The 24,626-nt window shown below is 39.7% G+C and overlaps 1 protein-coding gene across 1 annotated transcript; it reads right to left on the bottom strand.

The window, feature by feature from the left end:
- Window positions 1-788: 788 nt before the first annotated feature.
- bnip3la (BCL2 interacting protein 3 like a) lies at window positions 789-17,589 on the bottom strand. The gene is made up of 6 exons (XM_028578791.1): window positions 17,497-17,589; window positions 6,883-7,156; window positions 5,449-5,530; window positions 4,048-4,154; window positions 3,273-3,422; window positions 789-1,798 (listed from the first exon to the last, which is right to left on the bottom strand). The coding sequence occupies exons 1-6, from the start codon at window positions 17,546-17,548 to the stop codon at window positions 1,750-1,752; spliced, it is 714 nt and encodes a 237-aa protein (XP_028434592.1). The 5' UTR covers window positions 17,549-17,589; the 3' UTR covers window positions 789-1,749.
- Window positions 17,590-24,626: the final 7,037 nt, after the last annotated feature.

Here is a 24,626-nt window from a genome sequence, read left to right as displayed (position 1 = left end):
GTCGGCGTGTTCCTTTAAACGGCTGAAGCTACATCTACACGACTCCGTTTTCATTTTCAAGCGGCATTTTGAGCCCGCAACGATCTCGGCCCACACAAGAGAAACGTAGCAAAAGATATTTAGTTTTCAACGTAGTAGTGTAGATGCAGCCTGATGTTTTTGCAGCTCTAACTCCAGAATTCCACCAGACGCAGACGCGCTGCATTTCGGCAGTGCCGTGGTTTTGTTCGGTCGTCTGCCAACGCGTCGTAGCGGAGCGTCACGCGTCGTAGCGGAGCGTCACGCGTCGTAGCGGAGCGTCACGCGTCGTAGCGGAGCGTCACGCGTCGTAGCGGAGCGTCACGCGTCGTAGCGGAGCGTCTTGCCAGCGCGGACTCACAGAAACTGTTGTTTTGGTCATTTTTCCTGGATATTTGTGCTTTTACCACATAAGTAAGTAGTCTACATACCGCAGCTAAATGGTTTCTTCCATTTAGTCCCGTTATAATCTCGCTTTGCCAGACCTTCCTCCACAGCGCTGCGGAAGAAGGTCTGAACTAGTCCACACAGCATTCTGGGATGGGAGGAAAACGTGCTCTGGTTTATTGGCATTTCTTGTAACCAATCACAATCCGTCTTGGGGGCGGGGCTAAGCTCCGGACGGAGCCACGGTGCCTCTGCTAAATAGTCTCGGGAAAGAACTTGTTTTGGTGGAACATGTGGACGTTCAAAAGTAGTTTTAGTCGTGAACAAGAAAACTCAGATTGGACAGATAGTCTAGCTAGCTGTCTGGATTTACCCTGCAGAGATCTGAGGAGCAGTTAACCATAGTCCTCACAAATCCACCGGAGGTTAGTTTTGAGAAAGGGTGATATTTTTACGTTCGTTTTGGTGAGCCTAGAGGGGAAAATATGGCATTTTAAAAGTAGCCTACATTTACGGTAGCTAACTAACGGTAGACTACAGAGTAAGTGTGATATTTTTACAAATGAAATGAAATTAAATTAGCGCTCTAATCCGGTCAGATTGCAACCAGTTGCGTAGGTTTTGGTACCCAACCCTAGTCTTGAGTTGCTGCAATCAGGACTTTAAATTAACTTGTTTGATCACCAGCCAACATGGCTAGTAGATTTTTCAAAGTTACCAGCCAATCAGATTTTCCACTAGCCACACGTTTTACGTTAATTTCAGCTACTCTGGTTTGTTTCGCGCCGTTCTGTTCGTCATGGGAAATGTAGGATTAGGACTACAAGCAGCGTCGCTGGATAAAGATAACGTTCCCAAACTAAACACACACACAAAACCGCCCAAATTTCTGACTTGTTGCTTCGTTTCTGCAGCTGGCCGATTCAAACACACGCACAGTTATCTGCTTCGTTCATCACCGGCCAAACTGGCTCGTAACTTTAAAATGTTACCTGCCAAAGTAAATTTTTTTACCTGCATCTGGCAGGTTGGCAGGTGTCAATTTAAAGCCCTGGACTTTGAACGCAGCACAGACGCACGCGCCTGGTGGAATTTAGGGGCATCGGGGTCTGTCATCTTCAGGATTCAAGTCGGTGAAAGCTGCCCCTGTGTCAGAATACGATGGAGTGCAACCGCGGCATGTGTATAACTCTCTAGCTAATCTACAATGTGACAGGATTGAATGCCGACCGGAAAAGGCTGAATGTGTGCGTGTAACAGATGCGGAGAGACAGCTGGACTACAGAGAGGATGGATGGGACACTCGGAGATGGGGAAACATCCAGGCACTGCTTCATCTTCGGCTCAGTAGGAGCTGGTGGAGGCTGTGGCGATTCTCTTCCCAATGTACACCCTGGAGACAAAACAAAATGCAGTTCTGTCAGGTCCATTACAGTAAAAAACAACACAGGCAATGGGGCTGCTTGATTATGGGGAAAAAAAATATAATCACGATTATTTCGGTCAATACTGAAATCGCGATAATTTAACACGATCACTCGTCGACTTCTGGAAAGATGTTGCAATTATTGAACTTAAAAAAAAGTTTAGGGGATGATCACACTGTTTAAAGGTCCCATGGCATGAAAATTACACTTTATGAGGTTTTTTTTAACATTAATATGAGTTCCCCCAGCCTGCCTATGGTCACCCAGTGGCTAGAAATGGTGATTGGTGTAAACCGAGCCCTGGGTATCCTGCTCTGCCTTTGAGAAAATGAAAGCTCAGATGGGCCAATCAGGAATCTTCTCCTTATGAGGTCATAAGGAGCAAGGTTACCTGTATATATCCCGGCTTTTAAACCGCAGACGGGATATATACAACTGTGTGGCATCTTGTCCTATCGCCTCACGCTGCAGTAGCTGCTTCTGCTGTTCACTCGCTCCTCGGATCTTCTTCTCCAGGAGTCTTTTCCGGCAATAGGTGTTGTGCTCTGTGCGTGATCGCACGGGATCTCCCGCGATAGCAGCCAAGAGGAGTATCAATCAGGCAACTTTTATTTAAATATACTTCCTGTGTAGTTACAAACTTTCTAATGCCTCGTTTTATAACCCGGTCTTAACCCGGATGTACTGGAGGTTACTGTAGAGAAGAGGATTAGTTCAAAACTAAAAATTGTCCTGCTTTTTGAAGGCCATCCATTACACACTCTGTTCAAAGGACTCAGAAGCTCTTTCAGTGAGCGATTGGTAATGCCTCGGTGCTCTAGTGAGCGCATGAGAAGGATATTATTCTTGTCTTCTATAGGGTTTGTTTTTTACATTTATGTATTGTGAAATTGAATTTTTCTTAAAATTATGTCTCTTTATCAGGGTCTATTAGTCTCCTAATGCAGAATTATTTATTTGTTTGTTAGTTGTGTATTGTGTTCGATTGCTGTATGGTTGGTGGCAAACCAGTTTTTCCAATTCAATTCAATTCAATTATAAATACATATTTGTACTAGTGAGGACATTTGGTATCAATCCGGGCATTATTAGTGGTGTTATTTACGACATACAAACGTGGGTCCATTAGCGCCTGCGCTAAGCTAACCAGCTGATAACGCTAACTTGAGAAACGTTATAACAATGGGTAAAAAGCTTATGGGGGGTTTTGGTCGAGGTCAAGGTGCAAAGCACCCTAGAGGGAAATTACTCCGAACCATCACTTTAATGTGTTTACTGTGTTCATGGACTGAGGATGGGAGGAGGATTCAGCAGAATCTTAATTCGGCCGAACCCGAAAAATCTGGATTTCGGTGCTTCCCTAGTAATAAGAGAAAATAGGACCTTTAACCTTGCAGCACATCCCTGAATGAAGATAGAGCTGCATGGATTCAGACTTACCCGATGCCGAGAGCAAGGATGTGTGAGAGGAGTAAAGAAGGGATGAAGACTTTGAGGAATTCGGCAGAAAAGATGCCACCTTTCTTCATGACTCCACTCTTTCTCATACTGAGAGATACTGAACGCCGGGGGTGCCTGAAGTGGAACACCCTGTGAGGAATAATCAAACCGATTAACCCTAACCCTTTTTACATAAACTTTCTATATCAGAACTATGACAAAAGAACGTTGAAAAAAGTCACAAATGTTGGAAAAAGTTACAAAAACGCAAGAAAGAAAAGTGACCCAAAAACATTGCCAAAAGTGACAAAAACTTGTTAAAAAAAAGTCAAAACAATTGGCAAAAACATAATTAAAAAACGCCAAAAAAGTGACAAAATAATTGAAAATAAAGTGAAAAAAATACATCGGAAAAAGTGACAAAAAAACCATCAAAAACATTGCCAAATGTGACAAAAACATGTTAAAAATGCGACAAAAAAATTGGAAAAAGTGACAAAAAAAAACATGAAAAACATCGCCAAATGCGACAAAAAACAGGTTAAAAAAATTGCCAAAAACAATAAAAAAAAAAAAAAGAATAAAATCGACAAAAACGTTGAGAAAAGTGTAAAAAAAAAAATAACAAAAAAAATGTTGAAATTTCGACCCAGAAAAATCCAAATTTGCAGTTCAACGGGAAGACAACATGAGGGTAAAAGCTAAAAACTAGTTAAAGTAAACTAAATCCTGAACCCCAGTTAGTGGATGATTCTGGAGGGCAGAGTCTGCTTACTTTGGTGGGACGTTTTCCGGCCGGCTGGACCAATCAGAGACCCAGTCTACTTCTTTGTTCATCAGGATGTCTTCTTCTCTGTCCTTCTCTGGACCATCGTCCTCTGACTGCACACGTGGACATTAAAGGGAGCAAGTTTTAGGGTACAGTTAAGGGGTAACTTTGTTTTTTGTCAACCTATTTTCCCATGTTTTTGTGTCTAAGTGACTGATGGGAAAAACAATCTTTGAAATCGGTCCAGCGTTACGCCAAACAGGCTGCAATGTAACGTTAACGGGCAATTGCGCACCTTCAATTTGCGTCCACTAAAGGTTGTGTTGTTGCTGCTGACAGACTCAGATTATTATTCTAAGTGTCTGACAACATTATGGGATGGATCCCTACAGAGATAGACCTTTTAGTTAAAGAGGAAGATCCTTTTAGTTTAACATGAAACAGCCACGAAATCACCATCACCAAACTATACCAGACTCCATGTCAATATTCAGTGATTTTATCATTGTAAAACATTAACATTTAAAGTGGACAGAAACTAAATAAAACTACCAAAAGCCATCTTGGTTCATCTTTCCACTGTTCCAACAATCACCACTCTGGTTTTGTTGAAATAAACCCTTAATTCACCCATTTACATGTGGAGATATGCTGGCTCTATACACGCTAAAAGTCCTGATTATTTACATGGAGTCTGGTGGAGATAAGCTGGCTCTATACACGCTAAAAGTCCTTATTATTTACATGGAGTCTGGTGGAGATATGCTGGCTATATACACGCTAAAAGTCCTGATTATTTACATGGAGTCTGGTGGAGATATGCTGGCTCTATACACACTAAAAGTCCTGATTATTTACATGGAGTCTGGTGGAGATATGCTGGCTCTATACACGCTAAAAGTCCTGATTATTTACATGGAGTCTGGTGGAGATATGCTGGCTATATACATGCTAAAAGTCCTGATTATTTACATGGAGTCTGGTGGAGATATACTGGCTCTATACACGCTAAAAGTCCTGATTATTTACATGGAGTCTGGTGGAAATAAGCTGGCTCTATGCATGCTAAAAGTCCTGATTATTTACATGGAGTCTGGTGGAGATATGCTGGCTCTATACACGCTAAAAGTCCTGATTATTTACATGGAGTCTGGTGGAGATATGCTGGCTCTATACACACTAAAAGTCCTGATTATTTACATGGAATCTGGTGGAGATATGCTGGCTCTATACACGCTAAAAGTCCTGATTATTTACATGGAGTCTGGTGGAGTTTGGTGATGGTGATTTCGGGGCTCAATACTGGACCAGTCTCAAACATTTTTGTTAACATTAGTCACTTATAATAGACAGCAATGAATGGGGGAATAGGGTCCAGGTTGAAAATGACTGACATTTAAACTTTACCTGACTGTCTTTGAGGCTGGACATCTCCACGTCGAACGTTATCTGACCTTCGTCCTGGTCTGGACTCGGTGGCCTGTGAGGACTGAGTCAACACATCGGGATGAAAACAACAACAACAACAACAACAAACGCTTGTCTGAGCTTTAAAGCCTTTATTATTACAAGTGTTGTAATGTAACTAAGGACATGTACTCCAGTACTGTACTTTAAGTCCAAATGTTGAGGTACTTGTACTTTAACTTGAGTTACTTTAGTTACTCCGCTACATTAATCTGTTACAGCTTTAGTTACTAGTTACTTTAGTTACTCCGCTACATTCATCTGTTACAGCTTTAGTTACTAGTTACTTTAGTTACTCCGCTACGTTCATCTGTTACAGCTTTAGTTACTAGTTACTTTAGTTACTCCGCTACATTCATCTGTTCCAGCTTTAGTTACTAGTTACTTTAGTTACTCCACTACATTCATCTGTTCCAGCTTTAGTTACTAGTTACTTTAGTTACTCCGCTACATTCATCTGTTCCAGCTTTAGTTACTAGTTACTTTAGTTACTCCGCTACATTCATCTGTTACAGCTTTAGTTACTAGTTACTTCAGTTACTTCGCTACATTCATCTGTTACAGCTTTAGTTACTAGTTACTTTAGTTACTCTGCTACATTCATCTGTTCCAGCTTTAGTTACTAGTTACTTAAGTTACTCCGCTACATTCATCTTACTAGTTACTTTAGTTACTAGTTACTTTAGTTACTCCGCTACATTCATCTGTTCCAGCTTTAGTTACTAGTTACTTTAGTTACTCCGCTACACTCATCTGTTACAGCTTTAGTTACTAGTTACTTTAGTTACTCTGCTACATTCACCTGTACAGGTTTAGTTACTAGTTACTTTAGTTACTCCGCTACATTCATCTGTTCCAGCTTTAGTTACTAGTTACTTTAGTTACTCCGCTACATTCATCTGTTACAGCTTTAGTTACTAGTTACTTTAGTTACTCCGCTACATTCATCTGTTACAGCTTTAGTTACTAGTTACTTTAGTTACTCCGCTACATTCTTCTGTTACAGCTTTAGTTACTAGTTACTTTAGTTACTCTGCTACATTCTTCTGTTACAGCTTTAGTTACTAGTTACTTTAGTTACTCTGCTACATTCATCTGTTCCAGCTTTAGTTACTAGTTACTTTAGTTACTCCGCTACATTCATCTGTTCCAACTTTAGTTACTAGTTACTTTAGTTACTTTAGTTACTCCGCTACATTCATCTGTTCCAGCTTTAGTTACTAGTTACTTTAGTTACTCCGCTACATTCATCTGTTACAGCTTTAGTTACTAGTTACTTTAGTTACTCCGCTACATTAATCTGTTACAGCTTTAGTTACTAGTTACTTTAGTTACTAGTTACTTTAGTTACTCCACTACATTCATGGCTCCTACCTATCACAAGAGGAGCTGCTCTGGCTGGACTCGTGCTGTGCGTCCAGCAGGATCTTCTCCATGTCTCCGTTGTGGATGGAGGACGAGGACGGGACATGTTCCAGACCTCCGATCAGGGTCTCGTCGCTCTCAGGAACCACCTCCAGGCTCTGCAGAGTCGCACTCATGCCGGCGTTGGCGTTTATTTGGTCTGCGGCGGGCGCCGCTGGCGGCGGGCTGGTCTGGGCACCGTGGGCCCCTGTGTTCCCGTTCAGCTCCAGTTCTACCCAAGAGCCTTTTAGCAACACAACAGGTCAACGAGGAGGGTTAGCTTGTTGTGTCAACATCAGGTTTTTCCATTCTAGGTATTTTAGGTCCCATGACATGGTTCTCTTTGGATGCTTTTATATAGACCTTAGTGGTCCCCTAATACTGTATCTGAAGTCTCTTTTATATAGACCTTAGTGGTCCCCTAATACTGTATCTGAAGTCTCTTTTATATAGGCCTTAGTGGTCCCCTAATACTGTATCTGAAGTCTCTTTTATATAGACCTTAGTGGTCCCCTAATACTGTATCTGAAGTCTCTTTTATATAGACCTTAGTGGTCCCCTAATACTGTATCTGAAGTCTCTTTTATATAGACCTTAGTGGTCCCCCTAATACTGTATCTGGAGTCTCTTTTATATAGACCTTAGTGGTCCCCTAATACTGTATCTGAAGTCTCTTTTATATAGACCTTAGTGGTCCCCTAATACTGTATCTGAAGTCTCTTTTATATAGACCTTAGTGGTCCCCTAATACTGTATCTGAAGTCTCTTTTATATAGACCTTAGTGGTCCCCTAATACTGTATCTGAAGTCTCTTTTATATAGACCTTAGTGGTCCCCTAATACTGTATCTGAAGTCTCTTTTATATAGGCCTTAGTGGTCCCCTAATACTGTATCTGAAGTCTCTTTTATATAGACCTTAGTGGTCCCTAATACTGTATCTGAAGTCTCTTTTATATAGACCTTAGTGGTCCCCTAATACTGTATCTGAAGTCTCTTTTATATAGACCTTAGTGGTCCCCTAATACTGAATCTGAAGTCTCTTTTATATAGACCTTAGTGGTCCCCTAATACTGTATCTGAAGTCTCTTTTATATAGGCCTTAGTGGTCCCCTAATACTGTATCTGAAGTCTCTTTTATATAGACCTTAGTGGTCCCCTAATACTGAATCTGAAGTCTCTTTTATATAGACCTTAGTGGTCCCCTAATACTGTATCTGAAGTCTCTTTTATATAGACCTTAGTGGTCCCCTAATACTGTATCTGAAGTCTCTTTTATATAGACCTTAGTGGTCCCCTAATACTGTATCTGAAGTCTCTTTTATATAGACCTTAGTGGTCCCCTAATACTGTATCTGAAGTCTCTTTTATATAGACCTTAGTGGTCCCCTAATACTGTATCTGAAGTCTCTTTTATATAGACCTTAGTGGTCCCCTAATACTGTATCTGAAGTCTCTTTTATATAGACCTTAGTGGTCCCCTAATACTGTATCTGAAGTCTCTTTTATATAGGCCTTAGTGGTCCCCTAATACTGTATCTGAAGTCTCTTTTATATAGACCTTAGTGGTCCCTAATACTGTATCTGAAGTCTCTTTTATATAGACCTTAGTGGTCCCCTAATACTGTATCTGAAGTCTCTTTTATATAGACCTTAGTGGTCCCCTAATACTGTATCTGAAGTCTCTTTTATATAGGCCTTAGTGGTCCCCTAATACTGTATCTGAAGTCTCTTTTATATAGACCTTAGTGGTCCCCTAATACTGTATCTGAAGTCTCTTTTATATAGGCCTTAGTGGTCCCTTAATACTGTATCTGAAGTCTCTTTTATATAGGCCTTAGTGGTCCCCTAATACTGTATCTGAAGTCTCTTTTATATAGACCTTAGTGGTCCCCTAATACTGTATCTGAAGTCTCTTTTATATAGACCTTAGTGGTCCCCTAATACTGTATCTGAAGTCTCTTTTATATAGACCTTAGTGGTCCCCTAATACTGTATCTGAAGTCTCTTTTATATAGACCTTAGTGGTCCCCTAATACTGTATCTGAAGTCTCTTTTATATAGACCTTAGTGGTCCCCTAATACTGTATCTGAAGTCTCTTTTATATAGACCTTAGTGGTCCCCTAATACTGTATCTGAAGTCTCTTTTATATAGACCTTAGTGGTCCCCTAATACTGTATCTGAAGTCTCTTTTATATAGGCCTTAGTGGTCCCCTAATACTGTATCTGAAGTCTCTTTTATATAGACCTTAGTGGTCCCCTAATACTGTATCTGAAGTCTCTTTTATATAGACCTTAGTGGTCCCCTAATACTGTATCTGAAGTCTCTTTTATATAGACCTTAGTGGTCCCTAATACTGTATCTGAAGTCTCTTTTATATAGACCTTAGTGGTCCCCTAATACTCTATCTGAAGTCTCTTTTATATAGACCTTAGTGGTCCCCAAATACTGTATCTGAAGTCTCTTTTATATAGACCTTAGTGGTCCCCTAATACTGTATCTGAAGTCTCTTTTATATAGACCTTAGTGGTCCCCTAATACTGTATCTGAAGTCTCTTTTATATAGACCTTAGTGGTCCCTAATACTGTATCTGAAGTCTCTTTTATATAGACCTTAGTGGTCCCCTAATACTGTATCTGAAGTCTCTTTTATATAGGCCTTAGTGGTCCCCTAATACTGTATCTGAAGTCTCTTTTGTATAGACCTTAGTGGTCCCCTAATACTGTATCTGAAGTCTCTTTTATATAGACCTTAGTGGTCCCCTAATACTGTATCTGAAGTCTCTTTTATATAGACCTTAGTGGTCCCCTAATACTGTATCTGAAGTCTCTTTTATATAGGCCTTAGTGGTCCCCTAATACTGTATCTGAAGTCTCTTTTATATAGACCTTAGTGGTCCCTAATACTGTATCTGAAGTCTCTTTTATATAGACCTTAGTGGTCCCCTAATACTGTATCTGAAGTCTCTTTTATATAGACCTTAGTGGTCCCCTAATACTGAATCTGAAGTCTCTTTTATATAGACCTTAGTGGTCCCCTAATACTGTATCTGAAGTCTCTTTTATATAGGCCTTAGTGGTCCCCTAATACTGTATCTGAAGTCTCTTTTATATAGACCTTAGTGGTCCCCTAATACTGAATCTGAAGTCTCTTTTATATAGACCTTAGTGGTCCCCTAATACTGTATCTGAAGTCTCTTTTATATAGACCTTAGTGGTCCCCTAATACTGTATCTGAAGTCTCTTTTATATAGACCTTAGTGGTCCCCTAATACTGTATCTGAAGTCTCTTTTATATAGACCTTAGTGGTCCCCTAATACTGTATCTGAAGTCTCTTTTATATAGACCTTAGTGGTCCCCTAATACTGTATCTGAAGTCTCTTTTATATAGACCTTAGTGGTCCCCTAATACTGTATCTGAAGTCTCTTTTATATAGACCTTAGTGGTCCCCTAATACTGTATCTGAAGTCTCTTTTATATAGGCCTTAGTGGTCCCCTAATACTGTATCTGAAGTCTCTTTTATATAGACCTTAGTGGTCCCTAATACTGTATCTGAAGTCTCTTTTATATAGACCTTAGTGGTCCCCTAATACTGTATCTGAAGTCTCTTTTATATAGACCTTAGTGGTCCCCTAATACTGTATCTGAAGTCTCTTTTATATAGGCCTTAGTGGTCCCCTAATACTGTATCTGAAGTCTCTTTTATATAGACCTTAGTGGTCCCCTAATACTGTATCTGAAGTCTCTTTTATATAGGCCTTAGTGGTCCCTTAATACTGTATCTGAAGTCTCTTTTATATAGGCCTTAGTGGTCCCCTAATACTGTATCTGAAGTCTCTTTTATATAGACCTTAGTGGTCCCCTAATACTGTATCTGAAGTCTCTTTTATATAGACCTTAGTGGTCCCCTAATACTGTATCTGAAGTCTCTTTTATATAGACCTTAGTGGTCCCCTAATACTGTATCTGAAGTCTCTTTTATATAGACCTTAGTGGTCCCCTAATACTGTATCTGAAGTCTCTTTTATATAGACCTTAGTGGTCCCCTAATACTGTATCTGAAGTCTCTTTTATATAGACCTTAGTGGTCCCCTAATACTGTATCTGAAGTCTCTTTTATATAGACCTTAGTGGTCCCCTAATACTGTATCTGAAGTCTCTTTTATATAGGCCTTAGTGGTCCCCTAATACTGTATCTGAAGTCTCTTTTATATAGACCTTAGTGGTCCCCTAATACTGTATCTGAAGTCTCTTTTATATAGACCTTAGTGGTCCCCTAATACTGTATCTGAAGTCTCTTTTATATAGACCTTAGTGGTCCCTAATACTGTATCTGAAGTCTCTTTTATATAGACCTTAGTGGTCCCCTAATACTCTATCTGAAGTCTCTTTTATATAGACCTTAGTGGTCCCCAAATACTGTATCTGAAGTCTCTTTTATATAGACCTTAGTGGTCCCCTAATACTGTATCTGAAGTCTCTTTTATATAGACCTTAGTGGTCCCCTAATACTGTATCTGAAGTCTCTTTTATATAGACCTTAGTGGTCCCCTAATACTGTATCTGAAGTCTCTTTTAGACCTTAGTGGTCCCCTAATACTGTATCTGAAGTCTCTTTTATATAGACCTTAGTGGTCCCCTAATACTGTATCTGAAGTCTCTTTTAGACCTTAGTGGTCCCCTAATACTGTATCTGAAGTCTCTTTTATATAGACCTTAGTGGTCCCCTAATACTGTATCTGAAGTCTCTTTTATATAGACCTTAGTGGTCCCCTAATACTGTATCTGAAGTCTCTTTTAGACCTTAGTGGTCCCCTAATACTGTATCTGAAGTCTCTTTTATATAGACCTTAGTGGTCCTCTAATACTGTATCGGAAGTCTCTTTTATATAGACCTTAGTGGTCCCCTAATACTGTATCTGAAGTCTCTTTTAGACCTTAGTGGTCCCCTAATACTGTATCTGAAGTCTCTTTTATATAGACCTTAGTGGTCCTCTAATACTGTATCTGAAGTCTCTTTTATATAGACCTTAGTGGTCCCCTAATACTGTATCTGAAGTCTCTTTTATATAGACCTTAGTGGTCCTCTAATACTGTATCTGAAGTCTCTTTTATATAGACCTTAGTGGTCCTCTAATACTGTATCTGAAGTCTCTTTTACATAAACCTTAGTGGTCCCCTAATACTGTATCTGAAGTCTCTTTATATAGACCTTAGTGGTCCCCTAATACTGTATCTGAAGTCTCTTTTATATAGACCTTAGTGGTCCCCTAATACTGTATCTGAAGTCTCTTTTACATAGACCTTAGTGGTCCCCTAATACTGTATCTGAAGTCTCTTTTATATAGACCTTAGTGGTCCCCTAATACTGTATCTGAAGTCTCTTTTATATAGACCTTAGTGGTCCTCTAATACTGTATCTGAAGTCTCTTTTATATAGACCTTAGTGGTCCTCTAATACTGTATCTGAAGTCTCTTTTACATAAACCTTAGTGGTCCCCTAATACTGTATCTGAAGTCTCTTTATATAGACCTTAGTGGTCCCCTAATACTGTATCTGAAGTCTCTTTTATATAGACCTTAGTGGTCCCCTAATACTGTATCTGAAGTCTCTTTTACATAGACCTTAGTGGTCCCCTAATACTGTATCTGAAGTCTCTTTTATATAGACCTAACCCATATAGGTCTTGACCAACTGCCACTTTGCTCGTTTGAAAGCCATGATGTCTCTCTCTCTCTCATGGGTGGGCCAAATTCTCTGGGCGGGCAAAGCAGAGAAAGGGGAGGTAACCTTGCTCCTTATGACCTCATAAGGAGAAGATTCCTGATTGGTCCATCTGAGCTTTCATTTTCTCAAAGGCAGAGCAGGATACCCAGGGCTCGGGCTACACCTATCACCATTTCTAGCCACAGGGGGACCATAGGCAGGCTGGGGGAACTCATATTAATGTTAAAAAAACCTCATAAAGTGATATTTTCATGCCATGGGACCTTAAAGCTGAATAAATGTGAAATGCAGCAACAACAAAAAAAGCCAAAAACAGCAAGAAAAGCTGCAAAATCATTGAAAAAAAGCATCAAACTCAGACCCACTGATTGTAGTTGGACTTCTTTAACAAGTCTAATCTTTAGGCTTTTTTTCGTGTTATTTATTTATTTATTATCACCTCTAGCTTTTCCGAAGTTCTAGACACAGATATGGTGTTAATAACACACTGAATATATCTATATTATTCTTACTACTATTATAATTTTACTGCTACTACATTGCACATATCTGTACATGTTGTTCATGCATTGTTCATATTACATAGCCATATTTATATGCTCTTATAAGCAGGGTTCAAAATTAGCACCGTTCACCAGCCAAATGCTGGTGAAATATGCAAGTTGCTGGTAGATTTGTTTCACTTACCAGCCAAAAAAAACCCCGATGGTAATCTGTTGAGTGGCTGGTAGTATTTGAACATTCACTATTCGCCATTTGGCTGGTGGATGAAAAAGTTAATTTTGAAGCCTGCTTATAAAGGTAACTGCTAATACACTGCACATATTTATATTTAATTTATATTACTCTAAACCTCCTTCTGTTAACCAGCTGTACATTACTGTTAACACTGCACTAGATTTCTTGTCCTGTATCTGGACTAAATATGGCCCTGATACAGGCTCTATCTGAACTAAATATGGCCCTGATACAGGCTCTATCTGGACTAAATATGGCTCTGATACAGACTCTATCTGAACTAAATATGGCCCTGATACAGGCTCTATCTGAACTAAATATGGCTCTGATACAGGCTCTATCTGGACTAAATATGGCCCTGATACAGGCTCTATCTGAACTAAATATGGCTCTGATACAGGCTCTATCTGAACTAAATATGGCTCTGATACAGGCTCTATCTGGACTAAATATGGCTCTGATACAGACTCTATCTGAACTAAATATGGCCCTGATACAGGCTCTATCTGGACTAAATATGGCCCTGATACAGGCTCTATCTGGACTAAATATGGCTCTGATACAGACTCTATCTGAACTAAATATGGCCCTGATACAGGCTCTATCTGGACTAAATATGGCCCTGATACAGGCTCTATCTGGACTAAATATGGCCCTGATACAGGCTCTATCTGGACTAAATATGGCTCTGATACAGGCTCTATCTGAACTAAATATGACCCTGATACAGGCTCTATCTGAACTAAATATGGCCCTGATACAGGCTCTATCTGAACTAAATATGGCCCTGATACAGGCTCTATCTGAACTAAATATGGCTCTGATACAGGCTCTATCTGAACTAAATATGGCCCTGATACAGGCTCTATCTGGACTAAACATGGCCCTGATACAGGCTCTATCTGGACTAAACATGGCCCTGATACAGGCTCTATCTGGACTAAACATGGCCCTGATACAGGCTCTATCTGAACTAAACATGGCCCTGATACAGGCTCTATCTGGACTAAATATGGCCCTGATACAGGCTCTATCTGGACTAAATATGGCTCTGATACAGGCTCTATCTGGACTAAATATGGCCCTGATACAGGCTCTATCTGGACTAAATATGGCCCTGATACAGGCTCTATCTGGACTAAATATGGCCCTGATACAGGCTCTATCTGAACTAAATATGGCCCTGATACAGGCTCTATCTGAACTAAATATGGCCCTGATACAGGCTCTATCTGAACTAAATATGGCCCTGATACAGGCTCTATCTGAACTAAACATGGCCCTGATACAGGCTCTATCTGGACTAAACATGGCCCTGATACAGGCTCTATCTGGACTAAATATGGCCCTGATACAGGCTCTATCTGGACTAAACATGGCCCTGATACAGGCTCTATCTGAACTAAATATGGCCCTGATACAGGCTCTATCTGGACTAAATATGGCCCTGATACAGGCTCTATCTGGACTAAATATGGCCCTGATACAGGCTCTATCTGAACTAAATATGGCCCTGATACAGGCTCTATCTGGACTAAATATGGCCCTGATACAGGCTCTATCTGGACTAAATATGGCCCTGATACAGGCTCTATCTGGACTAAATATGGCCCTGATACAGGCTCTATCTGGACTAAATATGGCCCTGATACAGGCTCTATCTGGACTAAATATGGCCCTGATACAGGCTCTATCTGGACTAAACATGGCCCTGATACAGGCTCTACCTGAACACCTTGGACATGTCTTTACATAATTAAAAACATTAAGAAATCAAAGTCATTTAAAAGTTAAATTGTGAACAGGGGTGAATCGAGATCGTGATTTTATAACGATTTATCGTGCAGGCCTAAATCTGATCTATTAATGGCCCAAAATGCATCACATTTTCTTGAGGAAAGACCCCTAAACCCTCCACTAAATATGCACACCTGAGGGGACCACTAAGGTCTATATAAAAGAGACTTCAGATACAGTATTAGGGGACCACTAAGGTCTATATAAAAGAGACTTCAGATACAGTATTAGGGGACCACTAAGGTCTATATAAAAGAGACTTCAGATACAGGGACCACTATTATATAAAAGGGGACCACTAAGGTTCAGATACAGTATAAAAAGGTCTATCCAAAGAGCACTATGTTATGGGACCATTAAATGTCCAATGTTTTGGAATTTCTCCCATCGAGCATTGAGATCATATATTGCCATCAACTTTCTCGCGCCACGCAGTTCAAAGTACGTATTACAGCTACGGTAGCCTTCACGCTTTAAAAAGCCGGTCTCTTCCTCTTTTCAATCTCCTTTCTTTTTTGTTCTGGGCGAAGAAGACTCCTGTTCAACCAACTTTGTTATGTAGGTCCATTTTTATTGTATTGACATTACAGAAGTCTCTCGTTAGCAGGTTCTTGTAGACTACTACAGACATTACAGAAGTCTCTCGTTAGCAGGTTCTTGTAGACTACTTCAGCTTCTAATCTAGAACTGACATCAGGGATCATGCCGTGAAAATGTGATGCCTTACGCTAAATAATAAATGACTGCTATGTAATGTACCTATCTCATTATTCTGTGGCTAACAGCAAAACAGAGGTGCGTGAAATCTGGTCTAGCCTACAATTGGTGCTTTAACAAAATATCTTCACACTTAAGATTTGAGATAAATAATCATCAGTAATGTGGATATAATGACTAAGTGGGGAAAAGGCAAATAATAGAACAGCTACAACAGTCTGGTAAGTTCAAAAAGTACATCACTTTACTGTAATGCAGCCTTTAAAACCAGGAAAAGACACTTATATATTAAAGATATTACGATATCCTAAATCTAAGACGAGTCTAGTCTTATATCACGATATAATATCGAGATATTGCCCAGCTCTACATCTACCCCAGTTCATGCAAATGCAAATGTTAAATTTCAAGCCAATAGGAATACTTGGAATTGATGGTGGAGGTAAATATTCATGAAAAAGGACAAGTTTGTGAACGGGCAACACAGATTTTGATAATAATCAACTAAACACGTTACACACTGGGTCTTTAAAAACTACACATATTTCTGATTTAGAATTTTTTAAAACGGGTCAAATTGGACCCGAGGACAACACGAGTGTTTAAATGGTGGAAAAGCTGACCTACATTTCATGCAGCGCTGTCCCTGTGCATTCAGATGAACTCTGGCTGTGCACAGCATCCATACTAACGTGCATTTCTTTGTGCTACTGCCCCAAAAACCGCGTGCACATTTTGTTTTCCAGACAGGAGGGGTTATGTAATCTCTGTAATGAGCAGCGGGCTCGTGTTGGCAAACAATGCACACCTTTTTATAGCACGAGCCACCTTTCTTACCCGTTTAAGCCTCGCTAAAAATATATAATGTGTATTTAAACGCATGCATGACTGATTGCACATCTACAGACGAGTATATGTCAACAAAGCTGCGATCATGTGAGGTATTGCATAACTGTAGGAGACAGTATGCCCAGGCATGTCGCTGTTTTCAGATATTAATCGCTTTTCTGTCCAAGCAAACGTTATAATGTTCTATATAAATATGAAATATTCTTTATGGATTCACACTGGACACACATGTCGCCTGTTTAGTGTTTTAAATGTCATTTCGGAGCCGTTTGTCTGCAGGCACGTATGCCTAACATCCTACTATTGTCTTTCTTTACGGTTAGTTTAGTTAGGAAATACTGTGGCCAGTTAAATATTAAAGCGACACGACTACATGAACAGTGAGAGTAATATGTCCCGTTGTTTTTATAGCATCAAATAGCAACAACAAAAAAGGCAACATTTATTTCATCTTTTGTCCCAAACTTGTTGTCATTTAGGCTTGAGCCCGCCCCCAGCGCCGACTGGTGTACGTGATTGGCTGCGCTTACATCTGCCAAACATTTGTCGCTACGCTATTGGCTCAATTCGCGGTGACGTCAAAACAACAGCTCTCTCTCCGCCTCCAACCCTTGGGCAGGAGAAGAGGAAATACCGAAGCCGACGGTAACTTTTCCCAAAAAAAACTTCGTTACAGCTACGTTCCCGGTTACAACACACGCTCGGTCACAGCAGCTGAAGTGGTTTCTGTGACTCGGAGCTCGGTACGTACCGTGAAGCCCGGGCTCCTCGTTATTGTTTCGGTGAGCAGCAGCGGTGGACATATTGACTTTCCAGTTTCAGCATTCATCAACATGACACGCAAGCCAACTGCGATGTGCGCATGCGCTACATCTGTCCAGCTTCCAGAGCATCAATATAACACATCCATGTTCCAGACAGACCGATAAGAGACTGAAGAAGGCTGAAATGGGCCAAAAAAATAAGCGGGGGGGGGGGGCAAATCTTTAAAAGGTTTTAAAATAACTTCAGTTTGTGAGTCGTCCTCAGGGGAATATATGCATCGATACTGTCCCCTTTCTCTCTCCAATTTTTTTGTCGTCTTTTTGGACACTTTTGTGGCTTTTTTTTAGCTCACTTTTTCCGATGTTTTAAAATGTCTTCAGTTCAGTTTGTGAGTCGTCCTCAACATTTCTTGTGTTCTTGTTTCAAAATGATGAATACGGTTTAAAAAAACAACAACTGTTAAATACAAAACAGGATGTAAAAAAATTAAGAAAAAATAAGAAACAAAAAAAATCAAAAAAGGATTGAAAATAGCAAAAAAGCAAAAGAAAAAATTTAAGAAAGCGACAAAACCACAAAGAGACAAGGCAGAGTGGCAAACAAACAACTTACCTACTGCAAAAATGCAGAATTATGAATTATTTTAAAAATGAAGCAAACATTTGAGTGAAATATAAAATTTTCAAGATTTAGCATGCCATATTTAGCAAGAATATGACCGTGATGGTAGTCAGTCTTTCCAGAAAAATGCGGAGTTTTTTTGTGATTGTTGCATATATGCTATATATTTATGCAATTTTATGCAATGAAATTGCGGGAACTTGCAAAAACTGCAGTTTGATGAAAAACAGAGAAAAAAAAAGTCATCCCCCCCTCACGTAATTACGTCACTTTATAACGTTCCCATGGCAACAAGGGAAAATGGCTGCTCTTGTGTGAAGTAAACGCAACATTTTTCAACTTTCTGCTGAGATATATTATAGGACTTTTTTGCAACTAAAATGCGGGGACTATGAAATCATGCAAAGCCCCGCATATTTTGTGCAACAATTTGCAATTTATGCGGCACAAGTGCAGCATATTTGAAAAAAAAATAAATTCTTTTGTCCAGATAGAGCCTTTCATTGTCACAAGTATGTGTTCCCAAATGACGTACAGATTTTTAGGCCTTCTGTAATCACATGTGAATATAGACGTTAAACTTAACTGCTGCGAGTCTGGCTCGTCAGGGTGACGTTCGAGAACAATTAAGACACAAAACAGGATGTAAAAAAAGGAGCAAAAAAAAAAAACATCGGAAAAAAGCTAAAATGTCAACATTGAAAAATACCTTGAACAAAACAACAGCAGTGTCACCACAAAGTGACCCCAACAAGCATTTTATTCTGAATTCAGGTTGAAATTCTTTATTACTTTTCATCTAAAATTGTACTTTAGTCCATTTGACAAAGACAAACGTTGCTTCACCCCCCAAACAGATCCCCAAAACTCTCCTACAGTCTTTACTCGAGGGACCCTTAAAAAGAAATTAAGATTTAAAACATAGAAATTAATGAAATTCACAAAAATAAAAAGTGCTTGTTGTTGTGAGAGAGAATGTGTGTGTATGGGTGTGTGAGGGTAAGTGTATGTGTTTGACACACGCACACACACAGACACAGACACACACACACACACACACACACACACACACACACACACACACACACACACACACACACAGACACACACAGACACACACACACACAGCAATGCTGCTCCTTGAGATTTCATGATCCTCCTTACGTACGGGAAGTTTCCCTGACCCAATGTTCATGTTCAAAAACCATTTAAATTTTAAAAAGTGTCGGAAAGTTACGTTACGTTACACGAAAAGTGTGTTTGGCTCCTTCTCTGTCTTCCCAGCGGATAAAAAACGCTGGATAAAACGAAATGAGGAATTTTAAGTAATGACAACAACAGTGACTACGTTTACAAGCTGTCAATTTTGGGGTTATGGTCGGGTTAAGGTCACTATTCGGGTTTCTGAAACATTCGGAATAACCCGTTTACATGCGTGAGCAGAGAGAGTTACTCCTGTACAGTGTACAGTACAACTATAGGTGGTGATTGACAGATGGTTTATCCAATCAGCTAACCAGGATTTTCGCCCCCTTCCCAAAAGTTCTTCAACGGAAAGTTCCCAGATGGATATGCCGAGCTAATGTGAAGCGATCCATCTGGTGGGAGTCAGGTTAGTTTTTCACCACACTAATAAAGAAATTGGTTTCCTCCTCGCTCCAAAAGTGTGGTGCTGTGCTGGGTATCGCCACGTTTACCTCTACTTCTGGTTTACTTCTTGTTTACTTCTTGTTTACTTCTTGTTTACTTCGGTATACTGCGCGCAGGTTTTCTGGCGCATACAAGAAGTTCCTCTACTCAAAAGACCAAGATATTCCTTGCGAATAGAGCATGCGTAGAACACAAATCAATGTTCCTTTTGACGGGGATATGCCGATACGCGTTTACATGACCAAAATTTCGGGTAAGAAAAGGGGTAACCCAGGTAGCATATTCGGGTTTTTAAAAACAGGAATATGAGCACATTCGTGTTTTTGCCGGTGTTTACATGGCCGTGCGCGACCAGGTTATTGCTAATTACTAATATTCCGGTTTTGAACGGGTTATGGTTAGGGTGCTTGTAAACGTAGTCATTGTCAGCGCGTCACATGATACAAGTCTTCCGTGATTAAAAAAGAAGCAAAGAATTATTTGTCTCTCTCCCCGTTCACTACCGGACAGATTTCTTTTCCTAAATAAAGTCCCGCGGTAGTATCTCTGAAGGAGGCCGACTTCGCCTCTTTATAGCCTCGAAACAAATAGCCGTGAAGACAATCTGAGGGGAGAAAGTAAATAAAGATTATTGGTTATTTCGTGTTCATTTAATGCTCCGAAACTCATCCGGTGTGTGATGACTACCTCTGCCGCAGGACATTCCTCACAAGGCAGTTAGAGCAATAGTTATTAACCAATAACTGAGTGAGGAAATGCTTCCTTTGGATCAATACATTTCGTCTTTTTATGGATTTTTATAAATATCTTAAAGGGGCGCTATGCAATTGTGGCCATTTCTTCGCTGTTTTCTCACATTTTGCTGGCAGGTTTCTCTATAGAGCCCCCCTACACCATTCAACCCGAAAAAAGTCACATAACCATTCCAATAACTCCGAAGCTGTTCAGTTAAGGTAAATTAAGATAAAAAACCTGCATAGTTCCCCTTTTAACAGTGACGAGGGGACTTCGTCTGATTACATCTTAGGTAAGTTGCTCAAAAAAATGTTTAATTCCCTGAAAACCATACAAGGGTTTCACCCGACAGCGGCAATATATGATGTGGCAATTAGTGTGTCATTACTAGGGGACCCTTGATAGTAGCTTTAAGGATAACTCAACAACCTGGACCTTATTATCCCATGTTTTTGTGTCTAAGTGACTGATGGGAACAAGTCTTTAAAATTGGTCCAGTATTAAATCAGTCAGAGTCCACTAAAATTGTGTTGCTGCCGCTGACAGACTCAGATTATTATTCTAAGTGTCTGACAACATTATGGGATGGATCCCTACAGAGATAGACCTTTTAGTTAAAGAGTAAGATCCTTTTAGTTTAACATGAAACAGCCCCGAAATCACCATCACCAAACTCCACCAGACTCCATGTAAATAATCAAGACTTTTACCAGATATCTCCACCAGACTCCATGTAAATAATCAGGACTTTTAGCGTGTATAGAGCCAGCATATCTCCACCAGACTCCATGTAAATAATCAGGACTTTTATCAAAGGAAAACACACTTCATTCAAAGTGGACAGAAACTAAATAAAACTACCAAAAGCCGTCTTGGTTCATCTTTCCACTGTTCCAACAATCACCACTCTGGTTTGGTTAAAATAAACCCTTAATTCACCCATTTACATGTGGAGATATGCTGGCTCTATACACGCTAAAAGTCCTGATTATTTACATGGAGTCTGGTGGAGATATGCTGGCTTTATACACGCTAAAAAGTCCTGATTATTTACATGGAGTCTGGTGGATTTATACACGCTAAAAAGTCCTGATTATTTACATGGAGTCTGGTGGAGATATGCTGGCTCTATACACGCTAAAAGTCCTGATTATTTACATGGAGTCTGGTGGAGATATGCTGGCTCTATACACGCTAAAAGTCCTGATTATTTACATGGAGTCTGGTGGAGATATGCTGGCTCTATACACGCTAAAAGTCCTGATTATTTACATGGAGTCTGGTGGAGATATTCTGGCTCTATACACGCGAAATGTCCTGATTATTTACATGGAGTCTGGTGGAGATATGCTGGCTCTATACACGCTAAAAGTCCTGATTATTTACATGGAGTCTGGTGGAGTTTGGCCATCGGGGCATCGTTACATGTTAAACAAAAAGGAGCTTACTCTTTAACAAAAAAAGGTATTTCTCTGGTGGTCACTTAGACACCAATGCATCGGAAAATAGGGTGAAAAATTCCAGAATTACATTATTACAACACTGTATGAAGATGGGCCGTTATTTCGGTGGCATCATAGTGATTGGACATCAGTTGGAAAAAGGTGGTAGTGAAAATAAATATGATCCAGTGGACTAATTATCTTCATGCCCTGATTCAATGGCTAAATCTGCCATCAAAACGTGATTTTAATGAAGTTGAATCAACCGGTTTATTCCAGAAGAGAATCGGCAGCGTGCATCTCGAGTGTAGCGTAGCAGAGAAACAGCTAAGTCATCTTTTTTTTTTTTAAGTATTAAAATAGTCATCGTTTACTTACTTTTTTTTTTTTAAATAAAGTCTGTATTTTCCTGCATCCCAGGCGAGAGAAGACATGTCCTACAATAGTTCAAAATCAGTAACTCAACTGACTTCAGTCACAAACTTTAGTGAACTTGATTTTTTAAACAGTTTTATCATTACATTTTGATTAAAATCTCTTTCCCATGTAGACCCACAGGGGCCTATATTCTTTCACAGCGAACAATATGATCCAAAAATTAAAAATAAAAACATGGCACAAAAACAGGTCATTAAGATCCAAATTAACTCTGACAAATCCAAAATAAGTTCTACATACACATCAGTTACAGTCAGCCAAATTAAAAAAAATAAACTTATGTGACTAACAGAGGTGCTGACACCTGAAAGTAGTTTTCTTTGGACATCCCACGTGAGAAACACCTTCCTCCGATGTCACAAAAAAAAAAAAAAAAAAAAAGACATTTTTTTTTAAGAAATACCCGCCAAAATGAACAAAATGTCCCAAAGTCGTGACAAAAAAAAAAAAAAGGTTTCCCCACATCGGGTCCGACATAGACAGCTAAAGAAACTACAGTGATCAGACTGTAATCCTATTGCCTTATTCATACAAAAATAAATCAGCTATAGTGATAATTCTTCTGTTATCGTCAGGTACAGTACAAAACATCATTAAAAAAACCTCTACAAACAGAAACTAGATCCAGGGATTAAAGCGAGCGATCAAACTGAAACACAACAGGCTTTGTGGGGAAGCTGGCAGTGGTTGTTTGGTGGAGAGTTACCACGAGAGAATTAGGCTAGCTTTTGTCCTGAGCTTTATACTGTGGTCCTTTAAAAGGGTAACTTTTGGTATTTTGTAAGCATATGTTCTTATGTTTTTGTGCCCAAGTGACTGATGGGAACAATAATCTTTGAAATTGGTTGAGTATTAAGCGAGAGAAACAAGCTGCAGTGTAATGTTAATGGGAAAAGGTGCAGCTTCAATCACTATCACCAAATTCCACCAGACTCCATTTAAATAATCAGGACTTTTATCAACGTAAAACACATTTCATTTAAAGTGGACAGAAACTAAATAAAACTACCAAAAGCCGTCTTGGTTCATCTTTCCACTGTTCCAACAATCACCACTCTGGTTTGGTTGAAATAAACCCTTAATTCACCCATTTACATGTGGAGATGTGTTGGCTCTATATACGCTAAAAGTCGCTAAAAGTTACATGGAGTCTGGTGTAGTTTGGTGATGGTGATTTTGGGGCTGTTTCATGTTAAACCAAAAGGATCTTACTCTTTAACTAAAAGGTCTATCTCTGTAGGGATCCATCCCATAATGTTGTCAGACACTTAGCATAATAATCTGAGTCTGTCAGCGGCAGAAACAGAACTTTTGGTGGACTCTGACTGACTATAGGGTTACATTTCAGCCCGGTTTGCGGCTGACGGCTACAGCGTTCTTGTTTAATACTGGACCAATTTCAAAGATTTTAGATCACATCAGTCACTTAAGACACCAATGCATGGGGGGAAATAGGGTCCAGGTTGGAAAAATACCAAAATTACATTAGTAAAGAAGCGGTGAGTGAAGTTGGCAGCTTGACAAATACTCGGGGGCAAATATGGAGTGTTGACAGCTCGTAATAGCAATGTTTCAGGGCAGCAAGAAAAAGAAATTGGTGACAGAAAGACGTATAAAACAGCAGAAAGAATTTCCTATTCCAAAATAAAAAAAAAAACATGGTACACTACAGAATCTGTAGCTCTGACATACAAAATCAGTCATGTCACAATGGCACAAAAACAATAATGAAACTAGACAAATGTGTGTATTTAAACACAAGTTCCCTTTGGTTTGGGATGTAGTGGAGTTGCAAACTGTAGCTTGGCTAATTGAGCACTAAATCCCAAATTATGGACTCTTATTTTTAATCATACAACACAGGAAATGTTGTTGCGATGGCCGGCTTGGAACAGGGCAGTTCTCATGAAGCGTTCATACATAAAAGCTATGAAAACAAATACTCTGAAATTTCGTATGTATACCACGTATTTATTACCCTATGCACCACAATGACTGCCGCGGTATAAAAGTGCTACGGGTCATAAAACACAAGAGCGGAGTTCATGTCCCGGAAGAAGTTAAGGAGAAAACACCAGACTTTCACCCAGGAAACAGGTGTCAGTGTGAGTATTACTTAAAAAGGCAGGCCAGGAATTACGGGGCTGTATTTAAAAGGGCTTTATTTTCATTCAGTTAGCAGACGGATGAAAGAGGCTTGAGGTTTGGGAGGGGGTGGGGGGGATATTCC

The sequence above is a fragment of the Perca flavescens genome, chromosome 5, assembly GCF_004354835.1.
Source record: "Perca flavescens isolate YP-PL-M2 chromosome 5, PFLA_1.0, whole genome shotgun sequence".
Classification (NCBI taxonomy): Eukaryota; Metazoa; Chordata; class Actinopteri; order Perciformes; family Percidae; genus Perca; species Perca flavescens.
Note: the sequence above shows the minus strand (reverse complement) of the source record. Positions and strands in the feature narration are given on the sequence as shown.